The sequence below is a fragment of the Erythrolamprus reginae genome, chromosome 2 (genome assembly GCF_031021105.1).
Source record: "Erythrolamprus reginae isolate rEryReg1 chromosome 2, rEryReg1.hap1, whole genome shotgun sequence".
NCBI classification, from domain to species: Eukaryota; Metazoa; Chordata; class Lepidosauria; order Squamata; family Dipsadidae; genus Erythrolamprus; species Erythrolamprus reginae.
The window spans coordinates 173,297,045-173,314,509 of NC_091951.1; the positions used below are offsets into that span (position 1 = coordinate 173,297,045).

Consider the following 17,465-nt stretch of genomic DNA (forward strand, 5'->3'; position numbering starts at 1 on the left):
GCCTGCATCTGCGCTCCTTGCTTTTTTCCTCTTTCCTCCTTCCTGGCCTCGGATGAGCTTCCCTCTCTCCTGCTCGGCTCCCCTCCAGCCTCACATGGCCACTTCCCCCCTGAGATGCAAGCAGAAGGCATGGGTGGAAGCAGCACTGGCAGCCTTTATGCTTCTGGCAGCACCCGTTCGCCTAGCTACTCAGCCTGAGGCGGGGGTCAAACCAGGAAGGATAGCGTGGGAACACAAAGCAAATTGTCACCCCAGAGAGCGACAATGGTAAGGTTGTAAGTCGCGGACTTTCCAGTTCACTTGAACGATGTTGATCATTCCACCCAGTCACATAACCATTAAGCCATCCCCGCAAAATAAGCCACCCCCACAGTGTGGCAATAAAAATTTTGGCTGCCCATTACTGTTCGTCGTGCCATTCCTGGGCCGAAATCTATTAGTCATTCCGTTCCTGGGCCATTTCTACTGGCCAGACAGCGTCCCCCTACGTGGTGGGAGGAGCCCATGATTGATCAGACCTGAGGAATGAAAAGAGCCAGCACAATACTGTGCCATCTACTTCCAATCCTGGGAACTGATCCAGAAGGATACCATAGTTGATGATACCAAAAGGTGTTGAGAGGTCAGGTAGAGTTAGAATAGAGGCACTATCTTCAACCTGATCCTGCCAGAGATCACCCAAACAAGGAACCAATGCCATTTCCATCCGGTGGAATGAATGAATGTTTCCCTCCTGACTGAATGGGGGCCAGATTATCTGCTGTATCAGAGCTAAAGCTGCTGATTTCTTACCATCAGCAAGTACCCTTGAAACAGGAAAAATAAGTACAGTGATACCTTGTCTTACAAACTTAATTGGTTCCAAGACGAGGTTCTTAAGGTGAAAAGTTTGTAAGACGAAACAATGTTTCCCATAGGAATCAATGGAAAAGCGATTAATGCGTGCAAGCCCAAAATCCACCCCTTTTGCCAGCCGAAGCACCCGTTTTTGCATTGCTGGGATTCTCCTGAGGCTCCCCTCCATGGGAAACCCCACCTCCAGACTTCTGTTGCCAGCAAAGTGCTCATTTTTGCGATTCTGGGATTCCCCTGCTGGGATTCCCCTGCAGCATCACAAAAACATGGAAGTCCGGAGGTGGTGTTTCCCATGGAGGGGAGCCTCAGTGATATCCCAGCAGTGCAAAAACGGGTGCTTCGCTGGCAACGGAAGTCCGGAGGCGGGGCATCCCAGTGGTGGTGGTGGGTTTGTAAGGTGAAAATAGTTTGTAAGAAGAGGCAAAAAAATCTTAAATCCAGGGTTTGTATCTTGAAAAGTTTGTATGACGAGGCGTTTGTAAGACGAGGTATCACTGTATATGGGAAGTTCCCTTATTCTGAGTCAGAACCTCGGCCTCTTTAACTGCTTTGTTAACCCCTGGACGACAGCAACTCTTTAAGCAGGATTGTTCAAGTTCACTGGGCAAGAATGCACCCTCCTGATACAAAGTACCTTCAGCCAATTAGAGCGAGACAAATAGGCAGAGACAGAGACACACACAGAGAGCTCATCTTGATTTCGCACATGCAGCATCTTTTCTTTTGGAGTTGTGTGCGGGTTCCTACACATAACATGACCTAGAATAGAATATCGGGTCAAAGTCAAGCCTAATCAGCATTCTACTTCCACGTAGGCACCAGAGCCCATAAATGAAGCCAGAACACACCAGCCACATGGTTTTCCGTACAGGTTGCCAAGATAAATAGCCATCCCGTGTGTCGTCATCTCTTGGCTTTTCTACAGTTCTCATCTACATCTGCCACCTAACAGGCAGGGATCAGGCCACCCTGATTAATATAAGCTCAAGGTGTTGGCTGATTGATTTAACCAGGAAATAACGTAGCCTTGAACAACTGACTTTTTCACAAGCTTTGTGAAGAAAATGACAAGGAGTTTGAACACTCTCCTTTTGCACACCAAAGTAAGGTGGCTTTCAAAAGGAAAATGTTTGCGGCGACTCCACAAACCTTTTGACAACAGTTGCCAAATCCATTGACCCAAGTCTAAGCAGTTTTATTAAATGTTGAGGTCTGTATGTAGCTTATCTCGCTGATGCTTTTGACAAGCTGAATGAAGTGGATATAAAGCTGCAAGGAGATAAAATCAATTTTGTTAAGGCTAAGGGAGTAATCTGCTCATTTAAATAAGATAATGAAATACATGTATCACGAAGTTGGGAATCAAGTGAGAAATGGCACCAACATTTTTCACAGTTGAGATATGGGGAAAAGACTGGAAATAAATATGTCCTGATGACAATTTTAAAGAAAACCAAAAAAAAGTGTTTGCATAAATTGAACAATTATTTCCTATGTTGTGATTGAGAGGTTATGTTGGGGGAGGAAGGCCATGACAACTCAAGGGAGTGATTCATTCAAAAAAGTTAAGAACCACTGTGATAATTTTATGAATGGATAGAAAAGGAATATAGATACAGATTAAAGTATCATGATTAAAAAAAGAAAAGAAAATGGAAAAGAAATTGAGGTAACCCAGATGACAGAATTAGATTAAGGAGGTAGTATTAGATTAACAACATTTACCTAAAATAAAGACTTAACAATATAGTTATGTTAAACAATAAAAAGTTTAAAAGTGATACCAACAATTTAAAGAAGCGTGGGAAAATGTTATCAGTCTGTTAAATGTAATATGTATTAGAATTAAAACCATTCAGAGAAGGGAATAGGTGAAAGAAGTAGAAAGGAAGGAGGGAAGGGAAGGGAAGGAGGAGAGGTAGGTAGGAGGAGAGGTAGGTAAGAAGAGGGATAGAAGGAGGAAGGAGATAGAGAAGGAGAGGGAATGGATTGTGGAGAAAAGAAAGAAACAGATTGATAAATAACAGCAAGATTAGGTGGAAAAATAGGCTATTTAACTTTGAATTTTGATTGATTGGGAAATGTGTATGCTACTGATACACATTTAATCACTTTAATTCAATTCACGCACACGTCTTGACATTCCTCCCAATTTTTATTTTAGTTATTTGTCAAAACATATACTACATAAGGTATAACAATCAAAACATAAGATATTGGTATAAACATAAAGTAAATACAGATAAATGAGGACAATAGGACAGGGATGATATGCTGTGCTTCTGCACGCCCCTTACAGACTTCTTAGGAATGGGGAGAGGTCGACTGTAGACTTAAAGTTTTTTAGACTGTAGACTTAAAGTTTTTTAAAGGAGGTTAAAGTTTTTGGGGTTTGGGGAAGAAATCACAGTCAGGCAGTGCATTCCAGGCAGTGATCACTCTGTTGTCAAAGTCGTATATTCTGCAGTCGAGTTTTGAGCGGTTTACATTGAGTTTGAATCGATGGTGTGCTCGTGTGTTGTTGCGGATGAAGCTGAAGTATTCATCGACTGGTAGAACATTGTGGTAAGTGATTTTATGGACTACATTTAGATACCAAGGTCCTCTTCGAAAAATAATGAACGAACATCATCATCACGTATTGTATAGCTGGAAACTGTGGAGAAAATAAATTATAGAAAAGACGGACCAGGGAAGATATGATAGCAGTGTTCCAATATCTCAGGGGTTGCGACAAAGAAGAAGGAGTCAACTTGTTCTCCAAAGTACCTGAGGGTAGGACCAGAAGCAATGGGTGGAAGTTGAACAAGGAGAGAAGCAACTTAGAACTAAGGAGAAATTTCCTGACAGTTGTAACAGTTAATCAGTGGAACAGCTTGCCCCCAGAAGTAGTGAATGCCCCAACGCTGGAAGTTTTCAAGAAGATGTTGCATAACCATCTGTCTGAAGTAGTGTAGGGTTTCCTGGCAAAGCAGGGGGTTGGACTAGAAGACCTCCAAGATACCTTCTACCTATTTATATTATTTATAAATAATTTGTATTGTATTGTATTGTGTTGTATTGTATTGTATTACTGTCTTGTTGTGAGCCGCCCCGAGTCTTCGGAGAGGGGCCGCATACAAATCTAATGAATTCAATTCAATAAAACATCCCCTTCGAGGCCCGAGTGTCCTTTCTATGCACTTCTGGGGCAGAGGTAGGCAAAGTTAGCTCTTCTATGACATATGGACTTCAACTCCCAGAATTCTTGAGCTACCATGATTGCCTTAGGAATTCTGGGAGTTGAAGTCCACACGAGCCAACTTTGCGCACCCGTTCTGAGGGGAGAAGGAAGGGGCGGCCGCCACCGATTTCGGGCCAACGCCGTCGAACGCTCTCTATGGCTTGCCTAATTTTTTTAAAAGGACGAGGCTCTTTCCTGGGGGCTGTTTTGGGGGAGGGGGATTAGCGAAGTCAGCGATACCGTGCGGTACGGCTTGCTTCTAGGCAAGCAGTAAACAGAGGGGACGGGATCAGTAAGGGCGAGTATCGGGAAACGAAACCCGAAAGCAAGCAAGGCAAGCGCGCGCACACACGCACACCTCCCGTCCTTGCTGGTGTGATTTAGATCGCATTCGGGCAATTGCGAGAACCTCCTTTAGGTCTCCACAAAGGCTTAGCCGGCGGCTCGTTGTCAGGGGCACCAGCCCCCCCCCCCCCCCGCCGGCTCACGTCAATCCTAGGAAATGGACTAAACTAAACGCCCCATCCAGAAGGTTTCGGTTTCCTTTCTCGCTTGCCCGCGCCTATGTGTGTTTGTGTGTCTGTGTGTGTGTGTTTGTATGTATGTGTGTGTGTGTGTGTGTGTGTGTGTGTGTGTGTGTGTGTAAAGCGGTGACTTTCGCTCCGGCGACGCAGCCATGGCTAAGTTGGAGGACGTGGTCTCTATGTTCGGGCTGGAAGAGGACTTGACTTGCTCCATCTGCCTGTGCGTTTTCGAGACGCCGGTCACGACGCCCTGCGGTCACAATTTTTGCCTGCCTTGCCTGGAGATGACCTGGTCCAGGATGGATGCGGGAGAAACCTTCAACTGCCCCCAGTGCAGAACTTCTTTCGAAACCCGCCCCGAGCTGAAGAAAAACACGGTCCTCTGCAACGTGGTGGAGCAGTTACAGGCCAGCCAAGATGTAGTCTTCAAAGGGACGTCCGAGGAGGAGGAGGAGGAGGAGAAGAAGAAGGCGGACAGCAGCCCGACCCAGTCAAAGTCTCCCTTGCTAGTGGGTTGCGACAACTGCCTGACTATGGAAGCGGCCAAGACCTGCCTCACCTGCATGGCCTCCTTCTGCCAGGAACACCTGCGGCCCCACTTGGAGAGCCCAGCGTTTAAGAACCACCAGTTGGTTCCGCCCGTGGATAAACTTGAGCAGATGACGTGTCAGGCCCATTGCAAGCTCCTGGAGTTCTTCTGCCAGGACCATGGGGTCTCCATCTGCTGTTTTTGTATGTTTTCGCACAAGACTTGCTCCACTCTCAGTCTAAAAGAGGACAAGACATTGAAAGAGGTGAGAAAGAAATGGGTGGTTGTGCTATGAGTGGAGAGGCCGAGGGGCAAATTGACTTAAGCCAAATGTCTGTGGAGATACTAGTTGTAGCAAGAGCATTTAGACTTATATGCCACTTCATAGAGCTTTACAGCCCTAAGTGGTTTACAGAATCAGCCTCTTGCCCCCAACAATCTGGGTCCTCATTTTACCCACCTCAGAAGGATGGAAGGCTGAGTCAACCTTGAGTTATGCAGGTCATGGTTGGCCCAAAAGTGCTTTCCCAATAGGTGACTGTTCAGTTCAGTTACCTTTAAAAAAATAACAACAAACACCTTTAGGACTTTGATCTCAGCCTTGAAAGTGTTCTAGCATGACTTTCAGCTACTGATTTGTTCTCAGCAACATCTGCCCCACAGGGTCCTTGCTGGGGAAGAAAAATGGAGAAGGGAGGGCCTTGAAGAACAAGTGGGGTATGAAGCTAAAGCAAACTTGGGCATTCAGTGGCCAATGGACCACATTTGGCCCTTTAGCTGTCCTTGACTAGCCCAAGGTGCCACCTCTATTGGTGCAACCCTCCACAACAGCCCCAGTTTCACATGTGGCCCCTTGGGAAAATTAATTGCCCGTCCCTGATCTAAATCCAATTTGGGTTGGTCACTGGGACCAGAGGTTTAATCTTCTGAGCTTTCGGACTCATGTTGGAGCCTGTTCTCAGGGAATGTGTCTCTACCAGAATGTCTTCAGAGAAGTTCTCCAAGGAATGGGCTCCATCCTGCAGCTTATTCTGTGACACGTAATTTTTTCTTCATCTGTGAGAAATAGTTTTGATTCCGGGAAGTTATCTGGACAGCTTGGGAAAGGGTTTTTTTTTTTTGGGGGGGGGGGGTGCTTTGCTCTTGCCTCCTTTCTAAGGCTGAGAGTAACTGGACTGAGGTCACCCAGCTATTTTCCTTAAGAATTCAAACCTCAATAAAAAAGTTAAAAGGACAGGTTTAATCAAAGGCAAACCCATAAAATACACATTACCTTTCTGGATCAACAGGAAAGTGACCTGCAAAGAAAATAAAGGATTCCTTTTCTAACAATAAAACATTCTATACAAGTGGGCACCTAATGTGCCATCACCTGTATGCAGTAAGAGGGAGAAGAAAGGAGAAAGAAGCAACAAAGTGGAGACAGCAAACTGTACTTAAATATAGTAATCACAGGTGTGAGGGATTTAGCTAGAAAAGGCAAGCATTTAAACAAACATAACACCTTTTCCTGAGTGGATACAGAAGTGGCTATTCCAACAAAGGGCAGACTAGAATTCGCCACCTCCTGATGCCTTAACTCAGTAGTTCTCAACCTTCCCAAAGCCTCGACCCTTTAATATAGTTCTTCATGTTGTGGTGATCCCCAACCATAAAATAATAAAATTAGGAAACTCAGAGGTAGGTTCTAATTTACTTCATTTACATTTCGCTTTGTTCCGTGTTGCTTGGCTGCACCTTGTGAACATGCGTGCACTTTGCATGCGCATAAATGCACAGTGCTGAAAAGTTGAAAACAAGATCCCAACGCATGTAAATTGCCAGAAATTCTGCTTCTGTGCATGCTCAGAAGTTGCCATGATACAGATATATATATTTTTGGTAGTAATCTATTTGCATGTGGGTGGATCCACCTGGAGATGGATAGAGGAGCAATGTCTCAGTTCCTAACACCATCATATAAGCTACCTTTGACCTCCAAAGAGGTTGCCACCCACTAAACTACTACACTAGACTGGCCCATGCAAGTTATCCAAAGCCAAAGATGGTTTATTTGATCTTGTGCATTATGTGTCCACACAACCATTACTGTTTAGTAAAACTCTGGTTAGGATATGTGTTCCACTATATTCTATATATTGATGTGGCGGAGGTCTATGGAGAGCTATCTTGCATTTAACTATGTACCTGGTAGCCATTGGCAGCAATGATGTACATCCAAGAGACAAGGATAAGAAGGCTTGCTGAAACCTGCATTTATTGCTTGAGGCAGAAAGAGCCTTCCTCCATAGCTGACAAATGTCAACAGGATAAGAACACATAAGGTTAGTTTGCAATGGAGGACAGAATCTATGTACAGTATTTTATAATAATTTACAAGAGAGCACCAAATGCAAAGACAACCACACCAGCTAAGTTAGTCTGGCTCCCTTTGGTTTTCCTATTATCAATTGCAAAAGTAAATAAATAAAACATAGAAACATAGAAGTCTGACGGCAGAAAAAGACCTCCTGGTCCATCTAGTCTGCCCTTATACTATTTTCTGTATTTTATCTTAGGATGGATATATGTTTATCCCAGGCATGTTTAAATTCAGTTACTGTGGATTTATCTACCATGTCTGCTGGAAGTTTGTTCCAAGGATCTACTACTCTTTCAGTAAAATAATACTGTATTTTCTCATGTTGCTTTTGATCTTTCCCCCAACTAACTTCAGATTGTGTCCCCTTGTTCTTGTGTTCACTTTCCTATTAAAAAACACTTCCCTCCTGGACCTTATTTAACCCTTTAATATATTTAAATGTTTCGATCATGTCCCCCCTTTTCCTTCTGTCCTCCAGACTATACAGATTGAGTTAATGAAGTCTTTCCTGATACATTTTATGCTTAAGACCTTCCACCATTCTTGTAGCCCTCTTTGGACCCCTTCAATTTTGTCAATATCTTTTTGTAGGTGAGGTCTCCAGAACTGAACACAGTATTCCAAATGTGGTCTCGCCAGCATTCTATATAGCGGGATCATAATCTCCCTCTTCCTGCTTGTTATACCTCTAGCTATGCAGCCAAGCATCCAAACCACACAAAATATACAATCATTTAAATTACATTACTTTTGTGATACCTTTAAAGTATTTTCTATAATAAACAGGTTGTACCAAGCCTGTTATCACTGGGAGCTGATTCTCTGTTTTAGAAAACCTTTTTGACTTTTAAATTATTATCAGTATAGCTATTTTAGTCTGTTGTAGCAAGTCCTTCTGGCCATTATTTTTTTTCCAATGCAGATCTCAGGTGTGTTCTATTTAATGGAAGTTGTTAATGCTTATATTTTGTTGTGAGACTTGTTTAGCCCTTTTTTGCATATTTATTTGTTTATTGGCCTTTTGTCCCAGGGTGTTCACAAAACTTCTCAGTAACTTTAAATCAACACAGAATGTTTCAAAGTGAATGTAAAAACTGTTTTTAAGTTTGGGGAAAAAAACCTGGGTGTAGAGGAAGCCTGTGTTTTTTACTCAGCTGCAGGAATCTTATGGAAAAGATGAGTGTGACAAAAACTCCATCTCTGTATAAAAAATGTAGCCTTTGACCTTTTCAGCCAGTTATGAAATATCCTAGAGGGGAAGAAAGTGGCTATGTTTCTGATACGTGTATGTCAGCCAGAGAAGCAATTTAGTGCAGTGTTTCTTATAAGTTGAGAGTAAATGCTTTTGCTGCAGCTTCTATGGCTAAATGTTTCTTGAATTGATAAAGATAACAGAATAATAGTTGGAAGGGACCCCTTGGAGGTCTTCTAGTTCAATCCCCTGCTCATGCAGAAGAGCCTATACCAGGGGTCGGCAACCTGCGGCTCCAGAGCCACATGTGGCTCATTGGGCCCCCTGCTGTGGCTCCCTGTCCCATCACTGGCTGTCCTCACCCTCCCCTCCTTCACCCGGCCAGAAAAGGTACGGGCAACTGTGGGAATGGAGAAGCGGCACTGGTTGAGGAACATAGCCATCCCCAGCAGAGGCTTCCCTTTGGGTGACCCTTCTCCCCCCTCTTGCGACTCCCCGGCTGGCTGTGGCCTATGGGGTGCCTATGCACTGGGAGATCCTCAAGGGAGTGCCAAAGTGCAGTAAAGGCACAAGTGGAGGGCAAGCAGTTGCTAATGCGACTTCTCTCCTGCTGTAAGCATCTGGCCATTGCCTTGCTATGTCCCATCCTGTCTCTTCCCTGCCCGCCGCAGCTATTTGGCTGAGTGGGGTGGGCGTAAGTAGTCCGAAGCAACAGGAAGCGAAGGCTGTCTTCTCTACAGTGACCTTCCTCCCCCTCTTTCTCCTCTCATGCGGGATGGGTGGGGGCACGGCAAGGTGATGGCCGGATTATTAGAACAGGAGGGAAGCGGTCCTCTAGCTGCCTTCACACCACATTTGCTCGAAAGGCAGCCTTCACTTCCTGTCACTTTGGGCTAGAGTTCACACCCTCCCCACTCCTCCAAATAGCTGTGGGGAGGGGGGAGGGGATGGGACACCGCAAGGCAATGGCCGGATCCTTAGGGGAGGAGAGAAGCTGCCTCTAAAGACTTTCCTTAAGCGAGCAGCCCCCAACCTTCTGCGATTGCCACGCCCAGTATTGGGCAGTATTGGGCAGCTATTTACAGCACTAACCGGACAGTCCCCGGTGGCTGGCATGAACGTGCACACTCCCGACACATGCGCACATTTGCCCAGCATGAGATTTGGCTTCTGCGCATGGGTAGCAAACCAAATCTTGTGAGATTGGAGCTATTTTCTCTGGTATTTTTGCTTCTACACATGCGCAAAAGCAAAAAATCGATGATTTTTGCTGGGAATCGGGTGGGCAGCAGGCAGGATGGAGTGGAACGTAGTTCCACCGGTGGAAATGAAGATGCGTGCACAGCTCCAGGTGATCGGTGGCTATCACTTCCTGGATTACTGGTCTTGGCGCGCTTGCGTCTGTGCTCCTTGCTTTTTTCCTCTTTCCTCCTTCCTGGTCTCGGACGAGCTTCCCTCTCTCCTGCCTGGCTCCCCTCCAGCCTCACGTGGCCATTTCCCCCCTGAGATGCAAACAGAAGGCATGGGTGGAAGCAGCACTGGCAGCATTTATGCTTCTAGCAGCACCGTTCGCCTAGCTACTCAGCCTGAGTCTAGATTAAGGAGGTAGTATTAGATTAACATATACCTAAAATAAAGACTTAACAATATAGTTATGTTAAACAATAAGAAGTTTAAAAGTGATACCAACAATTTAAAGAAGCGTGGGAAAATGTTATCAGTCTGTTAAATGTAATATGTATTAGAATTAAAACCATTCAGAGAAGGGAATAGGTGAAAGAAGTAGAAAGGAAGGAGGGAAGAGAAGGGAAGGAAGAGAGGTAGGTAGGAAGAGGGATAGAAGGAGGAAGAAGATAGAGAAGGAGAGGGAATGGATTGTGGAGAAAAGAAAGAAACAGATCGATAAATAACAGCAAGATTAGGTGTAAAAATAGGCTATTTAACTTTGAGTTTTGATTGATTGGGAAATGTGGATGCTACTGATACACATTTAATCACTTTAATTCAATTCACGCACAAGTCTTGACATTCCTTCCCCAAATTTTTATTTTAGTTATTTGTCAAAACATATACTACATAAGGTATAACAATCAAAACATAAGATATTGGTATAAACATAAAGTAAATACAGATAAATGAGGACAATAGGACAGGGATGATATGGTGCGCTTATGCACGCCCCTTACAGACCTCTTAGGAATGGGGAGAGGTCGACTGTAGACTTAAAGTTTTTTAGACTGTAGACTTAAAGTTTTTTAAAGGAGGTTAAAGTTTTTGGGGTTTGGGAAAGATCACAGTCAGGCAGTGCATTCCAGGCAGTGATCACTCTGTTGTCGAAGTCGTATTTTCTGCAGTCGAGTTTTGAGCGGTTTACATTGAGTTTGAATCGATGGTGTGCTCGTGGGTTGTTGCGGGTGAAGCTGGAGTATTCATCGACTGGTAGAACATTGTGGTAGGTGATTTTATGAATTACATTTAGATAATTTATGAACTACATTTAGATACCAAGGTCCTCTTCGAAAAATAATGAACGAACATCATCACGTATTGTATAGATGGAAACTGTGGAGAAAATAAATTATGGAAAAGATGGACCAGGGAAGATATGATAGCAGTGTTCCAATATCTCAGGGGTTGCCACAAAGAAGAAGGAGTCAACCTGTTCTCCAAAGCACCTGAGGGCAGTGTTCCCTCTAATTTTTTGGGGGGGTGGGCGGAAAAGTATAGTGTCTGAGCGGCAGTCCCTTCGGGACTGGACGGCATAGAAATAATAAATAAATAAATAAACAAACAAATAAAAAACCCACCCTGTTTTGCCTCAGAGAATTTCAAAATAAAATACTATACAGTACTGTGTGTCTATAACACTGAGCTCATAATAGGGCAACTCTATCAATATCAAAATGCCACTTAAATAGTTGAGCTAGTTTCAAACTAGATTTTGATTTTCTTTCTCTCTTCCTTACTCCCATTCTTTTTCTTTTCCTTCCTCTCTTTTTTCTATCTGTTTCTCTCTCTTCCTCTCTCTCTCCTTCCCTCTCACTCTTTCCCTCTCGGCTTCTGGGCAGGTTTGGAAAACTCTGAGTTGATGATGATTTTTAAGTGAGCGATTGCTCACTGCTCAGCTTAGAGGGAACTATGCCTGAGGGTAGGACCAGAAGCAATGGGTGGAAGTTGAACAAGGAGAGAAGCAACTTAGAACTAAGGAGAAATTTCCTGACAGTTGTAACAGTTAATCAGTGGAACAGCTTGCCCCCAGAAGTAGTGAATGCCCCAACGCTGGAAGTTTTCAAGAAGATGTTGCATAACCATCTGTCTGAAGTAGTGTAGGGTTTCCTGGCAAAGCAGGGGGTTGGACTAGAAGACCTCCAAGATCCCTTCTAACTCTGTTGTTGTTATTTTTATTATTTATAAATAATTTGTATTGTATTGTATTGCGTTGTATTGTATTACTGTCTTGTTGTGAGCCGCCCCGAGTCTTCGGAGAGGGGCCGCATACAAATCTAAGAAATTCAATTCAATAAAACATCCCCCTTCGAGGCCCGAGTGTCCTTTCTATGCACTTCTGGGGCAGAGGTAGGCAAAGTTAGCTCTTCTATGACATATGGACTTCAACTCCCAGAATTCCTGAGCTACCATGATTGCCTTAGGAATTCTGGGAGTTGAAGTCCACAGGAGCCAACTTTGCCCACCCCTATTCTGAGAGGAGAAGGAAGGGGCGGCCGCCACCGATTTCGGGCCAACGCCGTCGAACGCTCTTTATGGCTTGCCTAATTTTTTAAAAAGGACGAGACTCTTTCCTGGGGGCTTCTTTGGGGGAGGGGGCTTAGAGAAATCAGCGATACCGTGCAGTACGGCTTGCTTCTAGGCAAGCAGTAAACGGAGGGGACGGGATTAGTAAGGACGAGGATCGGGAAACGAAACCCGAAAGCAAAGCGCGCGCGCGCGCGCACACACACACCTCCCGCCCTTGCCGGTGTGATTTAGATCGCATTCGGGCAATTGCGAGAACCTCCTTTAGGTCTCCACAAAGACTTAGCCGGCGGCTCGTTGCCAGGGGCACAAGCGTCCCCACCCGCCGGCTTACGTCATTCCTAGGAAATGGACTACTGTAAAGTAAACGCCCCGTCCAGTAGGTTTCGGTTTCCTTTCTCGCTTGCGCGCGCCTGTGTGTATATATAAAGCGGTGACTTTCGGTCCGGCGACGCAGTCATGGCTAAGTTGGTGGACGGGGCTTCTATGGAAGAGGAGCTGACTTGCTCCATTTGCCTGTGCGTTTTTGAGACGCCGGTCACGACGCCCTGCGGTCACAATTTTTGCCAGTTTTGCCTGGAGATGACCTGGATGGAAGGGGGAGTAACCTTCAACTGCCCCCAGTGCAGAGCTTCTTTCGAAACCCGCCCCGAGCTGAAGAAAAACACGGTCCTCTGCAAGGTGGTGGAGCAGTTCCAGGCCAGCCAAGATGTCGTCTTCAAAGGGACGTCCGAGGAGGAGGAGGAGAAGAAGAAGGCGGACAGCAGCCCGACCCAGTCGAAGTCTCCCTTGCTAGTGGGTTGCGACAACTGCCTGACTATGGAAGCGGCCAAGACCTGCCTCACCTGCATGGCCTCCTTCTGCCAGGAACACCTGCGGCCCCACTTGGAGAGCCCAGCGTTTAAGAACCACCAGTTGGTTCCGCCCGTGGATAAACTTGAGCAGATGACGTGTCAGGCCCATTGCAAGCTCCTCGAGTTCTTCTGCCAGGACCATGGCGTCTCCATCTGCTATTTTTGTCTGCTTTCTCACAAGACCTGCTCCAGTCTCGCTCTAAAAGACGCCAAGACATTGAAAAAGGTGAGAAAGGAATGGGTGGTTGTGCTGTGAGTGGAGAGGCCGAGGGGCAAATTGACTTAAGCCAAATGTCTGTGGAGATACTAGTTGTAGCAAGAGCATTTAGACTTATATGCCACTTCATAGAGCTTTACAGCCCTAAGTGGTTTACAGAATCAGCCTCTTGCCCCCAACAATCTGGGTCCTCATTTTACCCACCTCAGAAGGATGGAAGGCTGAGTCAACCTTGAGTTATGCAGGTCATGGTTGGCCCAAAAGTGCTTTCCCAATAGGTGACTGTTCAGTTCAGTTACCTTTAAAAAAATAACAACAAACACCTTTAGGACTTTGATCTCAGCCTTGAAAGTGTTCTAGCATGACTTTCAGCTACTGATTTGTTCTCAGCAACATCTGCCCCACAGGGTCCTTGCTGGGGAAGAAAAATGGAGAAGGGAGGGCCTTGAAGAACAAGTGGGGTATGAAGCTAAAGCAAACTTGGGCATTCAGTGGCCAATGGACCACATTTGGCCCTTTAGCTGTCCTTGACTAGCCCAAGGTGCCACCTCTATTGGTGCAACCCTCCACAACAGCCCCAGTTTCACATGTGGCCCCTTGGGAAAATTAATTGCCCGTCCCTGATCTAAATCCAATTTGGGTTGGTCACTGGGACTAGACATTCTGAGCTTCCGGACTCATGTTGGAGCCTGTTCTCAGGGAATGTCTCTCTACCAGAATGTCTTCAGAGAAGTTCTCCAAGGAATGGGCTCCATCCTGCAGCTTATTCCATGACACATAATTTTTTTTCCATCTGTGAGAAATAGTTTTGATTCTGGAAAGTTATCTGGACAGCTTGGGAAAGAGGGTGGGTTTTTTTGGGTGGGAGGTGCTTTGCTCTTGCCTCCTTTCTAGGGCTGAGAGTGAGTAACTGGACTGAGGTCACCCAACTATTTTCCTTAAGAATTCAAACTCTCAATAAAAAAGTTAAAGGAACAGGTTTAATCAAAGGCAAACCCATAAAATACACATTACCTTTCTGGATCAACAGGAAAGTGACCTGCAAAGAAAATAAAGGATTCCTTTTCTAACAATAAAACATTCTATACAAGTGGGCACCTAATGTGCCATCACCTGTATGCAGTAAGAGGGAGAATAAAGGAGAAAGAAGCAGCAAAGTGGAGAAAGCAAACTGTACTTAAATATAGTAATCACAGGTGTGAGGGATTTAGCTAGAAAAGGCAAGCATTTAAACAGACATAACACCTTTTCCTAAGTCCATAAAGAAGTGGCTATTCCAACAAAGGGCAGACTAGAATTCACCACCTCCCGATGCCTTAACTCAGTAGTTCTCAACCTTCCCAAAGCCTCGACCCTTTAATATAGTTCTTCATGTTGTGGTGATCCCCAACCATAAAATAATAAAATTAGGAAACTCAGAGGTGGGTTCTAATTTACTTCATTGACATTTCGCTTTGTTCCGTGTTGCTTGGCTGCACCTTGTGAACATGCGTGCACTTTGCATGTGCATAAATGCACAGTGCTGAAAAGTTGAAAACAAGATCCCAACGCATGTAAATTGCCAGAAATTCTGCTTCTGCGCATGCTCAGAAGTTGCCATGATACAGATATATATATATTTTGGTAGTAATCTATTTGCATGTGGGTGGATCCACCTGGAGATGGATAGAGGAGCAATGTCTCAGTTCCTAACACCATCATATAAGCTACCTTTGACCTCCAAAGAGGATGCGACCAACTTAACTACTACACTAGACTGGCCTTTGCAAGTTATCCAAAGCCAAAGATGGCTTATTTGATCTTGTGCATTATGTGTCCACTCAACCATTACTGTTTAGGAAAACTCTGGTTAGGATATGTGTTCCAATATATTCTATATATTGATGTGGCGGAGGTCTATGGAGAGCTATCTTGCATTTAACCATGTACCTGGTAGCCATTGGCAGCAAGGATGTACATCCAAGAGACCAGGGTAAGAAGGCTTGCTGAAACCTGCATTGACTGCTTGAGGCAGAAAGAGCCTTCCTCCATAGCTGACAAATGTCAACAGGATAAGAACACATAGGCTTAGTTTGCAATGGAGGACAGAATCTATGTACAGTATTTTATAGTAATTTACAAGAGAGCACCAAATGCAAAGACAACCACACCAGCTAAGTTACTCTGGCTCCCTTTGATTTTCCCATTATCAATTGCAAAAGTAAATACTGTAAATAAAACCACACAAAATTATACAATCATTTAAATTACATTACTTTTGTGATACCTTTAAAGTATTTTCTATAATAAGCAGGTTGTGCCAAACAGGTTGTACCAAGCCTGTTATCACTGGGAGCTGATTCTCTGTTTTAGAAAACTTTTTTGACTTTTAAATTATTATCAGTATAGCTATTTTAGTCTGTTGTAGCAAGTCCTTCTGGCCATTATCTTTTTTCCAAGCAGATCTTAGATGTGTTCGATTTCATGGAAGTTGTTAATGCTTATATTTTGTTGTGAGACTTTTTAAGCCCTTTTTTGCATATTTATTTGTTTATTGGCCTTTTGTCCCAGGGTGTTCACAAAACTTCTCAGTAACTTTAAATCAACACAGAATGTTTCAAAGTGAATGTAAAAACTGTTTTTAAGTTTGAAAAAAAACACCCTGGGTGTAGAGGAAGCCTGTGTTTTTTACTCAGCTGCAGGAATCTTATGGAAAAGATGAATGTGACAAAAACTCCATCTCTATATAGAAAATGTAGCCTTTGACCTTTTCAGCCAGTTATGAAATATCCTAGAGGGGAAGAAAGTGGCTATGTTTCTGATAGTGTATGTTAGCTTGAGAAGCAATTTAGTGCAGTGTTTCTTATAAGTTGAGAGTAAATGCTTTTGCTGCAGCTTCTATGGCTAAATGTTTCTTGAATTGATAAAGATAACAGAATAATAGTTGGAAGGGACCCCTTGGAAGTCTTCTAGTCCAATCCCCTGCTCATGCAGAAGAGCCTATACGGCTCCAGAGCCACATGTGGCTCATTGGGCCCCCTGCTGTGGCTCCCTGTCCCATCACTGGCTGTCCTCATCCTCCCCTCCTTCACCCGCCCAGAGAAGGTAGGGGCAACTGTGGGAATGGAGAAGCGGCGCTGGTTGAGGAACATAGCCATCCTCAGCAGAGGCTTCCCTTTGGGTGACCCTTCTCCCCCCTCTTGTGAATCCCTGGCTGGCTGGCTGGCTGTGGCCTATGTGGTGCCTGTGCACAGGGAGATCCTCAAGGGAGCGTCAAAGTGCAGTAAAGGCACAGGTGGAGGGCGAGCAGTTGCTAATGCGGCTTCTCTCCTGCTGTAAGGATCTGGCCACTGCCTTGCTATGTCCCATCCTGTCTCTTCCCCGCCCGCCGGTAAGTTCCAGCCCAAAGAAACTGGGAGCGAAGGCTGTCTTCTATACGGTGACCCTCCTCCCCCTCCTCCTCTCATGCGGGTGGGTAAGGGCACTGCAAGGTGATGGCTGGATTCTTAGAACAGGAGGGAAGCGGTCCTCTAGCTGCCTTCACACCACATTTGCTCGAAAGGCAGCCTTCATTTCCTGTCACTTTGGCCTAGAGTTCACACCCTCCCCACTCGTCTGAAGAGGAGGGGGGAGGGGATGGGACACCGCAAGGCAATGGCCAGATCCTTAGGGGAGGAGAGAAGCCGCCTCTAAAGACTTTCCTTAAGCGAGCAGCCGCCAGCCTTCTGTGATTGCCACTCCCAGCTGAGGCTTCTCTTTGGGCAACTCTCCTCTCCCTCTTGTGACTCCCTGACTGGATGTGGTGCGGGTGGGGAGACCCTCCTCAAATGAGTGCCCATGTGCAGCAAAGGCCCATGTGGAGGGCGGGCAGCTGCTCGATTAAGGAGGGTCTTTGGATGTGGCAATTTGGACAGTTTTTTAAAAAAAATAATTTTTCAAAGATATGACTGAGGATGCGTTCCTTTTAATCAGAATCC

At 45.0% G+C, this 17,465-nt stretch overlaps 1 protein-coding gene across 7 annotated transcripts in view; it reads left to right on the top strand.

The window, feature by feature from the left end:
• Positions 1-4,717: 4,717 nt before the first annotated feature.
• The window catches only part of TRIM25 (tripartite motif containing 25), a 36,821-nt gene continuing 24,073 nt past the window's right edge, over positions 4,718-17,465 (top strand). For 4 of the 7 annotated variants that reach the window (XM_070740463.1, XM_070740467.1, XM_070740465.1 and 1 more), the window contains exon 1: positions 4,718-5,396. In XM_070740463.1, the coding sequence (XP_070596564.1) occupies positions 4,755-5,396 (642 nt within the window). In that variant the 5' untranslated portion in view covers positions 4,718-4,754. Of the gene's footprint in view, positions 5,397-12,801; positions 13,519-17,465 lie in introns of those variants that run through there. The other 3 variants (XM_070740464.1, XM_070740466.1, XM_070740469.1) reach the window with 1 other exon arrangement.